We start from the raw sequence: 17,024 nt of genomic DNA on the forward strand, positions 1-17,024 counted from the left end.
ATCATTGGCCAAGAGAGAAAGAGAAGATACAAAATAGTCATCGTGGAGAGTGAAAAAGTAAGTTTTCCAGAACACTGGAATAGGATGACCAATTTGCGGTTTGTGATCATGAATCGAAAGAAAGCCCGTCAGCCTGAAAGCCAGTTCTTTGTAGCCAGAAAAGAGGGAAATACTGCAGACTGTTCTACAGAGAGCAAATACAGTAATTGTTATAGCTTCTTCTTTACATCATATGATCATTTAAAGTGTGTAAGTATATTATACTCTATGACAATGTTAAAGAAGATACACAGCTAACAGAAGTTGGAAAGTAGAAGAGGCAAAGAAGTGTGAGAGGTTTAGGCATGTCAGTATCTTCATCTTACACAGAGTGAGGAGCTAATGAATAATTGCGAAAGTTGAAAATCCAAAAAATGGATGTTTAAAGTACTTACCTTATTTAAATTAGACAGGTTACCAAGAAAGAACTAAAATACTAGGAGGAAACAGTTTAAATTATCTAAATCTTCATCTACCATAAGATAAGTGAATCTACAATGTCAAAAATTGATAAAACAATTAGTGATAGAAACATTTTAATTTATAAATATGGAGGCAATCATCAGAAGAAATAAAAACAAAGTTAAAAGTGATTGCCTACGGAGAACTCCTGCTTCTCATTATCATTCTGTACGATTTGACTTTTTTCATAACAAATGTACGGATTACTATAATAAAATTAAAACAAAAACTATTTAGGTGTGAACGAAGACCTTGAAGTCAGGGCCAACCTTTGATAAAACTAGGTAGGTTTTGTCAAGGTGACATTTATTTCCAGCCCCTTCCCATGCCCTCTGCTTAGCTCTCTCTGTATTGGTTTCCTCCCAGTATCAAAGGAATTCACTGCTCTCCTGCCCCTGGCTTCCTCCCGCCTTCACTGAGGAAAATCACATCTCCAGTTGTTTTCTGCTCCTCAACTTGGATCATCATAAAATTAGCCTATTCTTGGTCCCATTCGAAAAATGACTTGTCTTTGGCTCATGGTAAAAGTCAGTAATAATCTAATCACTGAAATTCCTTTCCTCCTCCTGTTCCCATCCCTGCCAAAATATTATTTAATGTGTGCTCTCATTTAGGGAGATTAGATGGGAGAGTTTTATATGCATGTTTTTGTTGTTTTTTAATCTCAGAAACAGAGGGTTAAATTGATCAGACCCTTCACTTCATGGTGTATTATCATTATGGTTCATACAAAGTACCTCATGTGATAAATTCATCCCCTTTTATTTTCATCCCCCACTCTCATTCTCTATCTACCTTGAGCATTTTCGTTCTAAATAATGAGCTCAAAAGAATCAATATATGCTGACAGACTGTCAAGACACTGGGATAGGTGGGGGAAAATTATTTGGGAGTATGTGAGAAAGAGGGCTTCCCAAGGGACTTCAAATTATACCATCCTTACAGGGCTTGTTTTATTCTTTTTATATAATGACTCAGTAGTCACTATCAACTGGGGTTGGAATCAGGGTAGACCTTAAATAGTTGTTGAGGTGTTTTCTCACTACAAGGTCCCCTTAACATGATTTAAACAGTGTATAGCCCAACACCCCAAGCATGTGGGTGCTTCATAAATATTATTGTGCAATGATAATGATGATGTAAAACTATAGGCTTAAGGTAAGGATCGATGACTTATTCACCACACACCTTAATCTACATTCCTACAACACAGATGAAACTCATCAAATTATATGCTTAATATAATGCTTAATCAACATGTTGGATATGGTATAAACAACATGTAGCCTACAATTAACTACAATTATTATTTCCACTATTAGTAACTGATGTCCACCAATAACATTATATAACCTATACAACAAAGAGCATCTACTTCCAAGAAGTGTAGCACATTGTTTTATATTTCCTGTAGCTCTTTTATTCAATAAAAATTTTTTCCATGATAAAAATATTATTGCTGTTAACACTCACCCAAAAGTTTATTATTTAACTATTTAACGCAAACAATGATTTTCTAGAGGAAAAAATTATATTTCTGTAGATTATGGCACATTTTGCAACATATTTTGCAATTTTCTTCCCAGAAGTATGAAATTTCTAACAAAAAGATTATGAAATATATTGAACTGAAAACTCTTAAAGGCAGGAACTAGCTTCTATTTTTTTTCCCCAATATTTTCTTTTGTACTTCTAAATAGAGTCTGGACTTTACCTTCATATTGTTTTATAGAAGTCATCTATCTGTATTTTCCTTGAATTTGTGTTATTAGGTCTACGAGAGGCCTACTTTTTTTTTTTTTAACTTTTAAAAAATACTCAGTTTTGGAAAGTCTCTCCTACTAGATTTCAAACAACAGTGAGCAAGATCTTGTTGGACTTCATCCACGTATATTTTTCAGTAACAAGTTTCAGTGTCTTCCTCATAAATATTGCTTAAATAAAGGCATGAATGCAATTTTTCTTTCTGTAGTATTATACTTGATTTAAAATAACTTTAAAAAGGTTTAATTAAACAAAGAAGTAGCTGCCCTCCAAAAATTTAATTCTCACCTTCATTATTTGTGATCACTAATAGGAACCAGTAGGAACAGCTCCCCAGACAGGCAGTGAAATCTAAAAAGAACAATAAGAGAAAGAAAAAGAAAGCAACACGGTCTTCTATATCACATTCACTTAAGACCAAATAGGGAAGCTGATATTTTTCGATTGAAAATAATGTTATGTATTGAATGCTGCAGATAGTCCATTTTATATCATAAGAAACACTACTTTTCTAATAGGAGTCAGCGTAAGTGTGAATCCTGGCTCTGCCGCTTGCTGTGAGACCCTGGTCAAGCTACTCGACCTTGCCAACCCTTACCGCCCCGGTCTGTAAAGGGTATGGCCTCTACCTGTACAAGCGATTGTTTAGACAAACCGAATAAGGCTGACTTAACACGGGGCCCGACACACACAAGCGCTCCCACGGCTCCTGCCATCACGAAGGGCAGCAGGCGAAGCATCTCAGGGACGCGGTCAAAGCAGTGCACGTGGATGCACACGGAGGAGAACGCGCAGTCTGAAGCTTATTCACAGGGTGGTATTAGGCAGGCATTTTACTAGCTGGACTGAGTATTGTTGTATCTCACTGTATAATTAGCCAAGCTCAAAACTAGTAATTCAGCGCTCGGGTTATCCGATCCTCCACGACGCGCTCCGAGCTGACACCGCCTCCCCAGGACTACAGACGGAGACAAACCGGGCCCCCACCCTGACGCAGACGAAACGCGCAGCCCTCAGTGCCGCTCTTCTGGGGCGGAAGACGACAAGATGTTCAGAGCCCGAGGTCAAGGCACGATCTCTCAAAACATGACCACATCCCCAGTGACCTGACAAAAAGGAAAAAAAAAAAGGAGAGGAACACCGACTCGTCTACCTCCCAATCTGCCCCCCGACGCCCAGGCTGCCGGCGCGCCCGCGGCAGCACGACAGGGGCGGGGCCACGGCCGTAAAGCAGCTCCCGAGACCACGTGGGCTCCGAGGCGGCTGGGTGCCCTTGGAGGCTGTCGCTGGGGGGTCATGGCCGCTCCCGTGCAGGGCGGTGGGGCTGGGGCCCTGGACCTGCTCCGGGCGCTGCCCCGTGTGAGCCTGGCCAACTTAAGGCCGAATCCGGGCTCCAGGAAACCGGTAAATGGGTGGTGGCGTTGCGGGGAAGCGCTGGGGGACGGGGCGCTGCGAGCGGCCCTTCACTGCTGGTGCTTCCCGGGAACTCCTGGTTCCAGAGGGTGTGGGGATGAACGTGGGGTTTTCGAGCCCCTGTTCTCATCTGCAGAGGAAAATCTGCCCGCTTGGTCCCAATTCTTAGTAAGGTTTATACTTAAAAGCATAATTATGTTAGGGCGTAGGAGCGAAGTCGCACTACAAAATTATTGTCCCATTCAAAATTGGAATTAAAATGAAGTACTGTTCCAGTATATATTTATCTTCGTGGGAAAGAGTTCAATTGATTTATTACGTTAGATGCCTCTTCTAATCACTGAATACAGCTAGAAAAGCTGTTAGTTGACATATTGTCATTTTAAAAATCCGTTGCTTTTGTGAAGTGACAGGAAGTAAATTAGGAAAAAATTTTTTTTATCAATTAATCTTTAAATAAAGTAATATATATTGGTATCAATGACATATTTACAGTTAATTCCAAAATCAAATTTTTTGAATATCATGTAAGCTTTGTTGTGGATGTTTAATTCTAGGATTTTTTCAATTCCAGTCTATCATAGAATCCTTATCCCCAGCTCATCCTTGGAACTTTGCCTTTGAAACACAACTTGGCTTTTGATTACAAGAATTAGGTACATCTTCAGAGGCAAAGATGTTAATTTAGAGCGTTTGGACGACAGAACAACTAGAACAGTGCTTGGCACATAGTGGTGTTAGCTAGTACTGGTTGGTTGGATGAATGAATGGTGTAACAAAAAATATACAGCGAAAAGGTGAAATACAGTTTTTAAAAGTGCCTCTGTAGCTCATAAAACTCTCTTCTTTTCTCGTAGGAAAGACGACCAAGGGGTCGGAGAAGAGGTAGAAAATGTGGCAGAGGCCATAAGGGAGAACGGCAGAGAGGAACTCGGCCCCGCCTGGGCTTTGAGGGAGGCCAGACTCCATTTTACATCCGAATCCCAAAATATGGGTTTAATGAAGGACATAGGTAGGTTGCTTTGCTTTTTAAAGTAGAAACCCCTATTTTTCATTGAGAATCACCTAAAAAAATAACTTGGTAGAAATTTAAATTCACTTTGAAGCAAATTTCTGGTGCTCTCTCTCTGAACCAATTTTAGTAATGAAATTAGCCTGGAATAATAGGAAAAAAAGCCCAGAGGCTGAGACCTGCAAAATGGAGACAATGATGCCTGCTCTCATGGTTGTTGAGAGGCTTAGCAATAATGTATATAAAAACCTGGCCCATTGTAGTTACCCGATAAATGATAACTACCGATAAATGATAACTACCATTGTTACTTTGAGTTCCATTAATGCATAATTCAGATAGTGGGTTAAATTTTCCAGATTTGTTTGTGTAAATGAGTGAAGTAAAATGCTTAGGCAAATTATTTTTAGTGAATCAAGGGAAGTACTGGTTTTGTTTCATTACCAAAAATTAAGCATATTGCATGTTTATGTTGTACTCAGGAGGGTTTTATTTTGTTAAACCTTCTAAATTGATGGAGGAAAATACAGGACAAAGCTTCGAGTTGATTTGGAGAACTTACAGGAAGTTTTCCAACTGTTACTTTTTTGTTTTGTAGCTTCAGGCGCCAGTATCAGCCCTTGAGTCTCAATAGACTGCAGTATCTGATTGATTTGGGTCGAGTTGATCCTAGTCAGCCTATTGACTTAACTCAGCTGGTCAATGGGAGAGGTGTGACCATCCAGCCATATAAAAGGGATTATGGTGTCCAGCTGGTGGAGGAGGTGAGTCTGGATTAGTTTTTTTGGAGTTACCTGGAAGGCTATTTCTGATTTCCGTATAATCAACACTCTCCCGCCTCTATTTTTATCCCTTTTGAGTTGTCATAACCATTAGGTAGTGGCAATTATGTTTATACCCAGTTGTGGTTTTAGAAAGCCAGCATGCTCTCATTGCGGGGCCTCTGTTCCCTAGTCCTGGAGTCCTAGCTCTTCTCCTATGTATCCATTCAGCTTGCTCCCTCACTCCCTTTGGTTCTCTGTTCAGATGTCAAAATATCAGGAAGATCTTTTTTGGTTTTCTTGTATAAAGGAGTACTCATCTCCCCCCCCCCCCCGGCCCCTCCCCTGCAGTCATACTCTGCTTGCCTTACCCTGCCCAAAGTATTTTTCTTTGAATATATGAACACCTGACCTTTATTATCAAGTAATGCGTGTATTTTTCATTGTCTTCATCACTGTAATGTAAGTTCTTTGAGAGCAGGTACTTTGATTCATTGCTATATTTTCAATATTGGAAATATTGGCTCATGATAATCAGTTAATATTTATGGAGGAAAGGGATCAAATCCAATTCTAATTGCAGTAAAAGAGTTTTCTATTTGTAGAAATTGGCCAGGAGTTTCATAAGCAAATAAACTTGTACATTGTTAATCAGCTACTCCTGTTTCTTGTTATGTCAATAATATAACTGCGTAAGTAACTTAGTGTCCACTAGAGGGAAGCATATGTTTATGGAAAAACCTGTTAGATTCCTTTGAACAAATGAACCTTACGGATAAAAGCTTTTCAAGTAAGATGATTTCAAAAGAGGATACCAAATACACGATTAAGCCTCAGTATTCTACTTTGGGTGTATAAGAGAATACACATGTAAATTAACATATGGAAAAATCCATGACCTCTTCAGCCATTAAACCGTACATCCCAACAGATTTCAGGTGTGTCTATTAAACTAGAAAAAATAATCCTGAAAACTACACCAGGGCAGTGGTTGCAAGTACAGTTCCACATCACCTACAGCTCTGTAAATTGGTTGACCATTTCTGGGTTTCACATTTGCAGTAAATAGAGGATATAAGACTGTTTTGATCCTTCAGCACAAAATTACCAATTTGGGAATCTATGTTTTCAAGGAAAAGAAAAATAAAAGAAACCTAACTGATATAAGACAATCCTAAAAATGCTTTTTATAATACTGAAAATACTGGAACTAACCCCAATGCCCAAGGATGGGAAATGGTTAAACAATCTATGGAATAGTAATTAAAAATCACAAATAACATGGCAAGACTTTATTTTATTGAGTCAAAATTACCATAATTATAAAAATGCAAATCAGTATCATAGATGGAAAAAATATGAGAAAAATCTATCGTGCAATTGATGGAATATTTTTTAAATATATTTAAAGTTCTTAATTAATAAAAGGAACTTGATTGGGAGCCAGCTTGTTTCAGCCACACCAAAATAGCAAAAAATTCTTTTCACTACAAAAAGAATGGTAATGCCATCATCTTTTTATTTTTGTCAGAATCTGATTTGAAATTAGGGTAAAATATAGCACATCCTAACTAAAGTGACCAAAAACCCAACTTAAAAAAGTTCAGTACTATATTTTTTAGTGTTGACTGTTATAGGGATAAGGTAAACTTATTTTTTGTCAGTTTAGAGGCCGTAAGAAAGTCAATAGTGAATGCAAAGTGAATTTCTGTAGTCGTCTTCTACCTTTTTCCCTAGAGGGGGGTGACCCCTCCAAAACTCAGATATTGTCAAATATTTTGTTTTTTCGCTAGTTCCAGCCCACTCATACCCCTCTTTAACCATCTGTTGGCTTCTTGCTTACTTAGGGATAGGAAGATAAATTTTGATCTGTGATCATACAGCATAATGTTGTGGTTAAGAACACATACTGTGACTGGACTCCCTGGGTTAGAATCCTAGCTTTGTGATCTTGGGCAAATTTCTTAACCCCTCTGTGTTTCAGTGTCCCCATCTGTGAAGTTAGTTTAGCAATAATTCTGTCACAGGGTTGTTATGAGGATTAAATAACCTACTCTTAGTTAAGTACTGGGAATGGGTGCTTATATTGATGTCTGCTAAATACATAAAATGAAAATATAGTTATCCCTACTTACAGGGAATGAAAATTGGTAAAAGGTGGCCTAAAAAATGTAAAAGAATTTGATGTTGTTTGATAGGACATCAAAGCAGAGGTGTTTAAGCAATGTAATATTGCTATTACGTTGTAGGCATTTGGAGGAGAAAACGCAGTGTAAAAAGGAAACTAAAAAGGAAACTTGCTGTAATTAATTTACTTGCCAAACTATCTACTAACAGACTGTATTTTGACACATCACAGGGTGCTGACACCTTTAAGGCAAAAGTTAATATTGAAGTACAGTTGGCTTCAGAACTAGCCATCGCTGCGATCGAAAAGAATGGTGGTGTTGTTACTACAGCCTTCTATGATCCCAGAAGTCTGGGTAAGCCAGTTCCGCTGTCATTTTCTTCTCTCCCTCTTGGTCTCAGGCTGGCTGCCGTACAAGGATTTTAAAAGTCCTCATGGCTTTTTGACTTGCAGTTTGAACACTCTGTTTTCTGTGTTAGGATTTCCTATTAGCGGTGTAGCTAGTGGGGCTCTTGTCATCTAATATACCTCAGCCAGTATGTCATAAAAAGCTTTTGGTTTTTGTTTTTAAACACGGGGCTTAGATACAATGTTACCTATGTTTAGAAACTCACTAATCGGGCCGGCCCCGTGGCTTGGCGGTTAAGTGCGTGCGCTCTGATGCTGGCGGCCCAGGTTCGGATCCCGGGCGCGCACTGATGCACTGCTTCTCTGGCCATGCTGAGGCCACGTCCCACATACAGCAACTAGAAGAATGTGCAACTATGACATACAGCTATCTACTGGAGCTTTGGGGGAAAAATAAATAAATAAAATTAAAAAAAAAAAGAAACTCACTAATCGTTGGTAACCCTGGAGTAACGTTGACTTTCAAGATGCAAACTTTTGAAAATGAAGCATTTCCATTTGCGTATTTAAAACAAGCTTATTTAATAAGAAAAGTTCTTGGAATTAAGTTCTTATTTGGTAATATTTAAAAATTAGTGATTAAAAATATCATTAAATAAAATTATGCACATAGCCAATATTTGTTTCTCTCTTTAATTTAAAAATTGTTTTAGAAATTCTGTGCAAACCGGTTCCATTCTTTCTGCGTGGACAACCCATTCCAAAACGAATGCTTCCACCTGAAGCACTGGTACCATATTATACTGATGCAAAGAATCGTGGTTACCTGGCGGATCCGGCCAAATTTCCTGAAGCAAGACTTGAACTCGCCAGGAAGTATGGTTATATTTTACCTGATATTACTAAAGATGAACTCTTCAAAATGCTTAGTACTCGAAAGGACCCAAGGCAGATTTTCTTTGGTCTTGCTCCTGGATGGGTGGTGAATATGGCAGATAAGAAAGTCCTAAAACCTACAGAGGAGAATCTGCTCAAGTATTATAGCTCATGAATTCCCTTCCAAGAAAGAGTTGTAAAAGAGGACTGGAAAAGGGGCGGAAACGTACGTATTTCTCGTTGTGTTTTCTTAATTTGTAATTCTCCAGATGTTGATGTTAGTTTTTCATGTAATCATATCTCTTTTTCATTTTTATCTAAAATTAAAATAAAAATGCAGTAAGCAAGGACTGCGTAGAGGAACTGAATCTGTGTGGGTTTTCTCAATTAAAGATACAAACGTCCTAGTTTTCTGTCAAAGGAAGAGTGTAACTTTCAGTATTTCTAGTTGATTTTTTCATGATCTTTTCATCCAGGTCTTATTGTTGCAAATCAGAATGGTTGTGCACGTGGAATGAGGCTGATTTGTGGGCCTGCTCAGTCAAGGGTAGAGCAGTTGCTAATGAGCTGGTGGCCCCTCTTAGTCATTAGCCTCAAGGAAGCTCTGCTGCCTAGTGTCCAGATGAAAGCCATCAGCTCTAGAGAATTAGGATGTGGGATCTGAGTTTAAGGTTTAAGACTGGTGAATAGCTTTTAAGTAGTATGATATTTGCTAGCAGAATTGAGACAAAAATTCCAAGTGAATTCATTTTCTCAATTCTGATAAGAGTAGACAATAATGATTAAGCCATTAACCTTTTTTCTTGAAGAAGAGAAGTGTCCTAATTCTAATTGATATAATTTTGCTTATTTCATAGATACTGGAGACCTTTGTCTTTCAGTCATTTTAAATGATTTTGAAAAACTTGTTCAGTGCTTATATAAGCCATAAAACATTGGTAATGTGAAAATTAAACTCAGTTAATGTAAAAGATTCATCAATCAATAACCTTATTTAGCTTTTCAAAGATATGTTGTATCTAAACCGTATAGAAGCTTAATTTGTCTTGATGCAATTAAATCTTGAATAATTCATGATAATTTTTCCACAGTAGAAATAACATGATTCCTGATTTATTTTCTTAAAATAAAAAAATTAAAAACCTAAATGGTGCAATATTTTGTTTTGTTAACTTATCTACCTCTTGCTGACCTCAGATTCAATTTATAAAGTAACTTATGTACCAAGAGTATATTTTAATTTTTATCCAGGATTATATGGTTGGGCTTGTTAGTAAACCCTTTCTTAATACCCAGAACTTATAAGAATCACTGTTGGGACTATCTTCAGTGATAGTCACCTATGAATTTCAGAGGACAGGCAAAAATTTAAAAAACATGTTTTTGTTTTTCAGAGACCCCAAGTGACATATTGGGGGTGTTAGGATTAGTTTTGGCTCCACTGATAGGAACCCCCAGTCATAGTGGCTTGAATGAGATCAAGTGTATTTTTTTCTCACAGATGAAGTGCTGAGATCAGTTCAAGGCTGATTGCTGGTTTTGCTCCACGAAGTCTCAGAGCCCATGGCTTCTTCCTGTTTAGCTCTCCCATCCCTAGAGAGATGCACATCTTCATGATCCAAATAGGGATCTATGAGGGGCCAGCATTCCCTAAGGAAGAGTCCTAGAAGCTGCCACACAAAATTTATGCTTACATCCCATTGGCCAGAACTTGGATGCAGTCTTCTTCTGCAAGGGGGCCTGAAGTTCTTACTTAGGCAGCTTATGTTCTTAGCTAAAAAATTCTACTATGATGCGTGAATAAGAGAGTAGATTTATTGGACAACCAGCAGGGGGATTGACGCCTATTTTTGTATTGACCAAACTTCAACCCTGATGTTAATTGATTTACGGTAGACAAACATCAGAAAAAGTGTAGAATTCTTTAATTTTGTGTTTCAATAGTACATCCATCATTCTGGAATGCTGAGTTTGTAACTGTAGCCCTCCAGGACCAGTTCAACTGACCCCATCTCTTATCAACAGAGTGATTAAGAATTGCCTTTCGGAAAATGTGCAAAGTTGTGTAGCCAGAGCATGCACAGAAGAAGAAATCTTGACCTGAAAGGATCAAGGAACCAAAAGTGCTCCTTCCCATGGAACCTGAGAACTGGGACACGACCAGAACTTGAAAAGTGGACTCTTATCAGAAGCAAGGGGGTCCCTCATTCAGGAAGATGCAGTGCTAAAATTCCTTCCCCACCTCATCAAAAATGTTTAGAACACTATAATAAAAGTTTAGAACCTCATCATAAATGTTTAGAAATCTGTCATAAATGTTTAAAACCTTACCATAAAGGCTTGAAGTCCACCAATCAAAACCTGTCCCGCCAGCGTTTCCATGGGCCAGCCTGTTCTCCCTAACCTCTTGAATTTCACCCCAAATCCTGAATTGAGGCGAGAGATCTGAGGGCACACCCCCCATCTCCTTCCAGGTCAACCTTGCAGAATAAAGCTGATCTCTTCCCAGAGGCTGATGCAGTAATTAATTGGCTGTTTATGAGCATCGGGCAAGAGAACCCCAATTTTGTGTGGTAACAAGTTCAGTAAGTTATAAAAGTTGCTAAGTTGGTTAATTCATCAATCTTGGTAAGCAAAATGTTTTTGAAGGAAGAGTGATGACAAAGCACAGAAATCATCTGAGAAGAGTCATTTACTTTTTTCTGTGCCTGCTTTTCCTAGACATTTTGACAATAAAGTCATCTTACGGGCCAGCCCCGTGGCTTAGCAGTTAAGTGCGCGCACTCTGCTGCTGGCGGCCCGGGTTCGGATCCTGGGCATGCACTGACGCACCGCTTCTCCCGCCATGCTGAGGCCGCGTCCCACATACAGCAACTAGAGGGATGTGCAGCTATGACATACAACTATCTACTGGGGCTTTGGGGGAAAAAAAGTAAATAAATAAAATTATTAAAAAAAAAAAAGTCATGCTTCCTGTGTTAGGTAGCTAAAAAGTTGTATTTGAATATAGTGTGTGGAAGAAGAAAGATGATAGGTTGCAAGGAAAAACACCAAGGTACAAAGAAAATGTTTTTATTGACTATTACAGTGAGGTACTAAGAGTTAGGAGTAGAATACATTTTCATTTTTTTCAAATCACTGCTGGGAAAAGTGCCAAAAAACTGTCTATCATAAAAGTAGTTCATGCTTCGTTTGAAATTATGTAACATTGAAGTGTAAAAAGTGAAAGGCCAGTTCTCTTACTGTTGCCTGTCCCTGCCCACTTCCCAGAGGTAACTAAACTGCACTCTTAGTTTGGGTCCTTTTTTTTCAAAACTCAAAAAGGAATAGACAGGGCCGGGCCCGTGGTGCAGCAGTTAAGTGTGCGCTCAGCTTTGGTGGCCTGGGGTTCGCAGGTTCGGATACCAGGCGCGCACTGACGCACTGCTTGTCAGGCCATGCTGTGGCAGCGTCCCATATAAAGTAGAGGAAGATGGGCATGGATGTTAGCCCAGGGCCAATCTTCCTCAGAAAAAGGAGGATTAGCATGGGATGTTAGCTCAGGGCTGATCTTCCTCACACACACACAAAAAAGGAATAGACTGTTGCACTGTTCTGACCTTGCATATTACATCTAATATATTTCAGTCACTTTTTCTGAGTACTTCCTGTTAGGGCTTCTAAACTTTTTGACCTTATTTTTAAGCCATTTGAAATAAGATCCATTAGACAAGTCACTTCACCTTTCTTAACTGTATAAAATGCAGTGACACTTAATGTTTGTATAATTCAAGAGTTGAGTCAAGTGACCTATAAAATCTTTCAGCTCTGTCTTTTTTTTTAAAATAATTTTATTTATTTATTTTTTTTTCCCCCAAAGCCCCAGTAGATAGTTGTATGTCATAGTTGCACATCCTTCTAGTTGCTGTATGTGGGAGGTGGCCTCAGCATGGCGGGAGAAGCAGTGTGTCGGTGCGCGCCCGGGATCCGAACCTGGGCCGCCAGCAGCCGAGTGCACGCACTTAACCGCTAAGCCACTGGGCTGGCCCCAGCTCTAATATGTTGATGACAGAGATGTTGCTTTAAGCTGAGGAAAACTTTGACCTCAACCTATTTGCATGGAAATGAACTTCCTTAAATTTAAACACATCCTGTTCTGTGTCTGGGCATGAAGTATGGAAACAGACCCAAGAGATACCATTTTCTGTGTACCAGAGTGTGGGGGCTTTGCTCTAGGTATGTTATTGCCTGGACTTATTTGTGCTGCCAGAGGTTTTCTTTCCGTGATTCAATTCACAGTTGTCCTTTGGGAGAGGCAAGTATTGCCTCAACAGGAAAAGTTCTTAATTGGAAATGAGGGAAGAAGTTATATGGGTAAAGGTAGATAACCCGGGCAACAGCATTCCAGTCTCAGAATGTACTTTTGAGGGCCCTTCCGTTGCCCTCCCCCGCCCCCTCCGTGGAGACTGACTAAGCCACACTGAGCAACAGTTAAAGATGGAAAAGGATATGGGCCAACACCCGATTTGCTTAATTGTGGCCACCTTAGGTGGCCCACAGGTGAAAGGAAATCGGGATAGAATGATAAAGGGAAGAATGAAAACAGGAAACAGATGTCTGGTGATGTGTAATGCTGAGAGTACTTATTTTTGAGCTTGGGCTTCGTCACAAACAGCTGTATCCTGCTCCTAGTATAGTTGTGCAGATGATTCTCAGCCAAAACAGGCACGTTCCGCAAAATCCATCCATTCTGTTTTATAAAGGCAATCCTTAAATCGTGGTGTAGCAGGGAGACTCAAGTTCATTTTAATTATGTAACAAAGCCGGACCCTGAGGTACTGCTAGTCTTTTACAAGGATAATGAGAGAGAGAACTGGTGGCAGATGGTAGCTTTATCTTGTTAAGAGTTCATATCACTTGGAAATCTGAGTATAACAGAAAGAAGGCTTCAGTCTAGATGCAAGTCCTTTCCTGGTGTGTAGCTTTAGCCCGTTTTCAGTGGCCTGTTTGTGTCCAAGACAGAAAAACTTGAGTTGATATGCATTAAAAAAGATTTTTTAATACTTCAGAAATAATTACTATGAATTTCCTGTTTTTTTGAGTTCCCGGGTTATTTTTATTTTTTTATTTATTTTTTTACTGAGGAAGAGTCACCCTAAGCTCACATCTGTTGCCAATCTTCCTCCTTTTTTTTTTTTATGTGAGCTGCTGCCACAGCACGGCCACTGACAAACGAGTGGTGTGGGTCTGCGCCTGGGAACCGAACCTGGGCCGCCAAAATGGAGCACGCCGAACTTAACCATTAGACCACCAGGGCTGGCCCTATTTTCTTTTTTTAGTGTTACTTTCTAGGAAAATGGAGTGGCTCCACAATAGTAGAGAAAATGTCAGATAACAGCGGAGTAACCGGACTTAGTTTGTGTCAGAGAATAAAGGGTGCTCTCTAATATTAGTACAAATGCCAGAATGGCTGCCTCTCTAGGTGCTTTGCTGGAGAGACCTACTGTGGTGGAAATAGCACAGGCTTCCACATCATAAACCTGGATTTTAGCCCCGGCTCTGACAGCAGCTGAATGACCTTGGGTGCATCATTTAACTGCTAGTTGTCTTGTGTGAAGTGGGGATAATAATACCACCTTGTTCTGTGGTTGAGAACTTGAGGTTATCTGTGGAGTGGCACCAAGCATGGAGAGCCAGTTTGCAGAGCCACCAGGAGCTGTTTACTTGGGCTCAGATCCCAGTACTTGCTGTGTGACTGCGGCACGTTACTTAACCTCTCCATGCTTCAGTTTCACCATCTGAAAAATGGGCGATGATAATAGATCCTAACGTATATGGTTATGATGAGGATTGAAAGAAGTCAATATTTGTAAAGCTCTTATCACAGCGCCTGGCACAGAACAAGTACCTCCATAAGTGTTTGTGAATTAAGCATCCTTGATAGTCCCTCTTATGTGGTAGCCATTCTATAAATATTTCCTTTCCTCAAGCTTTTCATGTAGTCTGTGATCAATATCTTGTTAATGAAAAGAAAGTCATGCTAAACTTTATTATTTTATCAGGACCTGCTGAGAAAGTACATTTTGAAGAGGCAGCATGGTAGGAATTAGAGCCAGAACTAGGAGGATTAAGTCGAATTGCAGTGACTTAGTCATTGATTTGCTCTGCAAAATCATCAGGTTCCATTAATTTATAAAAGGAATCCACCTATCTGGAAAAGGTATTGAAATTGAGAGGAAACTTTTAAAATAATTAATGTTATCTGATCCTAAAAATTCTATATATTGAAAAAAACCTGGAAACTACAAAAGGGAAAGAAAAAAGAAAATGTTAATCACTTATGATTTTGGCTATGTAATGCTCTGGTCTTTTTTGTTTTTCTATATATAGATGTACCTGGTTTTTTTCATTTTCACCAATTAAGATTACTGTATATATCTCATAGGATAGATTTGTAAACATCAAAGTAGTTTAAATTTCTTAAATGTGGATATGTATGTTTTAAGTATTTACTGTTTAAAGGATTTAAATGGAAGCATCAGGTCTAGAACTCACTAATGTGAACAGAAAAACTTTATATTCTCTTTAAAAGAATTTTTAATTCTACTTCTCAATAATGAAAGTAGTTATTTTTAAAAAGCAACATCGTAAAACTGACTGGTAGCATTAAATTTTTTTTATAAGACATAAGAAACCAAAAGGGTAAAACCTAGTGTTTCTTGGTTTCTTCTGACTGCACAAAGATTATTCTGATAATTAATTCATGGTGAACTTAGATCCAGAGCCAGGAATTCTCACAACTGCTCTGGCAAGTAAGTCTATTTTCCATTTTACATCTGGGGCAGTTGCAGTGCATTTTCTGGTGGTGATTGGCAGGGAGCAGAGTAAGTATGGAAGGTGCATACAGTCTGATTTGTGCCCTCCTCTGAGGTCGTAGGGTTAGTTTAAGATGTCATCTGCTAAGCCCGAGCGTTTGGGGTGTGCTTTGCCTGAAGGACCTGGCAGTGTGCACTGCTCTAACTCAAGCATAAAAGGAGCCATGGTCTTGCTAATTCCTGTAAGTCCAGATTCAAAGTAAAATCCCTTTGCAAGAAAGGAATTCTTATTTCCTACCTGAAGAAGTCAGCAAGGAGCTGTTGATGTGTTGTGTCACTACCTTCAGATCTCTCCTTTAATATCCTTACAGCTTTGTACATTCCGTCTGCTTTTCCCCTCTTCTGCCTCTCCTCCTCGTCCCGCCCCCTCCATGTTTGTTGACCTTCTGACAAACCCTTTCCACCGAGGCCCCAATTGATTGCGAAGACAATTCCACTCTCCTCTTCAAAGAAGCTCTGCTTCCTTGGCCTGGCTAAGGCCTGTGTCTCTGCAGTCTCTCATTATCTAAAAGGTCACGTTTATTGAGGTACGATTTACATCCAATAAAGGTGTTTAGGTGTACAGCTGGATTCTAACAAATTTATGTAGTCATACGACCACCATCACCACAATAAAGACAGGATGTTTCCGTCACCTCTGAGGTTGCCTCTTGTTCCTTTGTAGTCAATCTCTTCCCCCAAATCCTAGCCCCTGGCAACCAGTGATCTGTTTTCTGTCCCTGTAGTTTGCCTTTTCCAGAATTTCCTATAGATGGAATCATTCGGTTTGTAGCATTTTCAGTCTGATTTTCTTCACTTAGCACCATGCATTTGAAAGATTTATCCATGTTATTGCCTCTACAGGTAGTTCTTTCCTTTCCAATGCTGAGTAATATTTCATTTTACAGATGTACTACAGCTTGTTCATTTTTTTACATTCAAGTTGTTTCCAGTTTTTAGTGATTATTAATAAAGCCACTATAATTAAAAATAATTTCAGATTTATCCATGTTGTTGTGTGTATAAATCATGCATTCTTTTTTATTGCAGAATATGTGTTCCATTAAACCACATATTTATTTATTCACCTGTTGATATGCATTTGCTTTATTTATAATTTTTGTCTATTACAAGGAAAGCTGCTGTGAACATTTGTGTACAAGTCTTTGTAAGGACATATGCTTTTTTTTCTCGTGGATAAATGCCTAGATCATATACTAACCTTTTCTGAAGTGGTTGTGCCATTTTACATTCCCACCAGCACTGTATGAGAGTTCTAGATGCTCCTCATTCTTACTAGCACTTGGTGGGCCATCTTCTTCAATTTCAGCTATTTTAATAGGTGTACAGGAAAAAAAAATAGGTGTACAGGATTATTTCATTATAAT

General features: G+C 39.0%; 1 protein-coding gene across 1 annotated transcript; it reads left to right on the top strand.

Annotated features, from left to right (window-relative positions):
- Positions 1–3,529: 3,529 nt before the first annotated feature.
- MRPL15 (mitochondrial ribosomal protein L15) lies at positions 3,530–9,171 on the top strand. Its single transcript, XM_058528709.1, has 5 exons — positions 3,530–3,669; positions 4,536–4,690; positions 5,289–5,454; positions 7,811–7,934; positions 8,641–9,171. Exons 1-5 carry the CDS (start codon positions 3,562–3,564, stop codon positions 8,976–8,978), a joined length of 891 nt encoding a protein of 296 aa, XP_058384692.1. The 5' UTR covers positions 3,530–3,561; the 3' UTR covers positions 8,979–9,171.
- The last annotated feature ends 7,853 nt before the right edge of the window (positions 9,172–17,024 follow it).

Source organism: Diceros bicornis, chromosome 33 (genome assembly GCF_020826845.1).
Source record: "Diceros bicornis minor isolate mBicDic1 chromosome 33, mDicBic1.mat.cur, whole genome shotgun sequence".
Taxonomy (NCBI): Eukaryota; Metazoa; Chordata; class Mammalia; order Perissodactyla; family Rhinocerotidae; genus Diceros; species Diceros bicornis.

Excerpts from the sequence above, each read along its gene's own strand:
- MRPL15 (XM_058528709.1), top strand. The coding sequence starts at position 3,562 with ATGGCCGCTCCCGTGCAGGGCGGTGGGGCTGGGGCCCTGGACCTGCTC. Across the intron at positions 3,670-4,535 it reads ATCCGGGCTCCAGGAAACCG|GAAAGACGACCAAGGGGTCG; the intron begins GTAAATGGGTGG and ends CTTTTCTCGTAG. Across the intron at positions 4,691-5,288 it reads GGGTTTAATGAAGGACATAG|CTTCAGGCGCCAGTATCAGC; the intron begins GTAGGTTGCTTT and ends TTTGTTTTGTAG.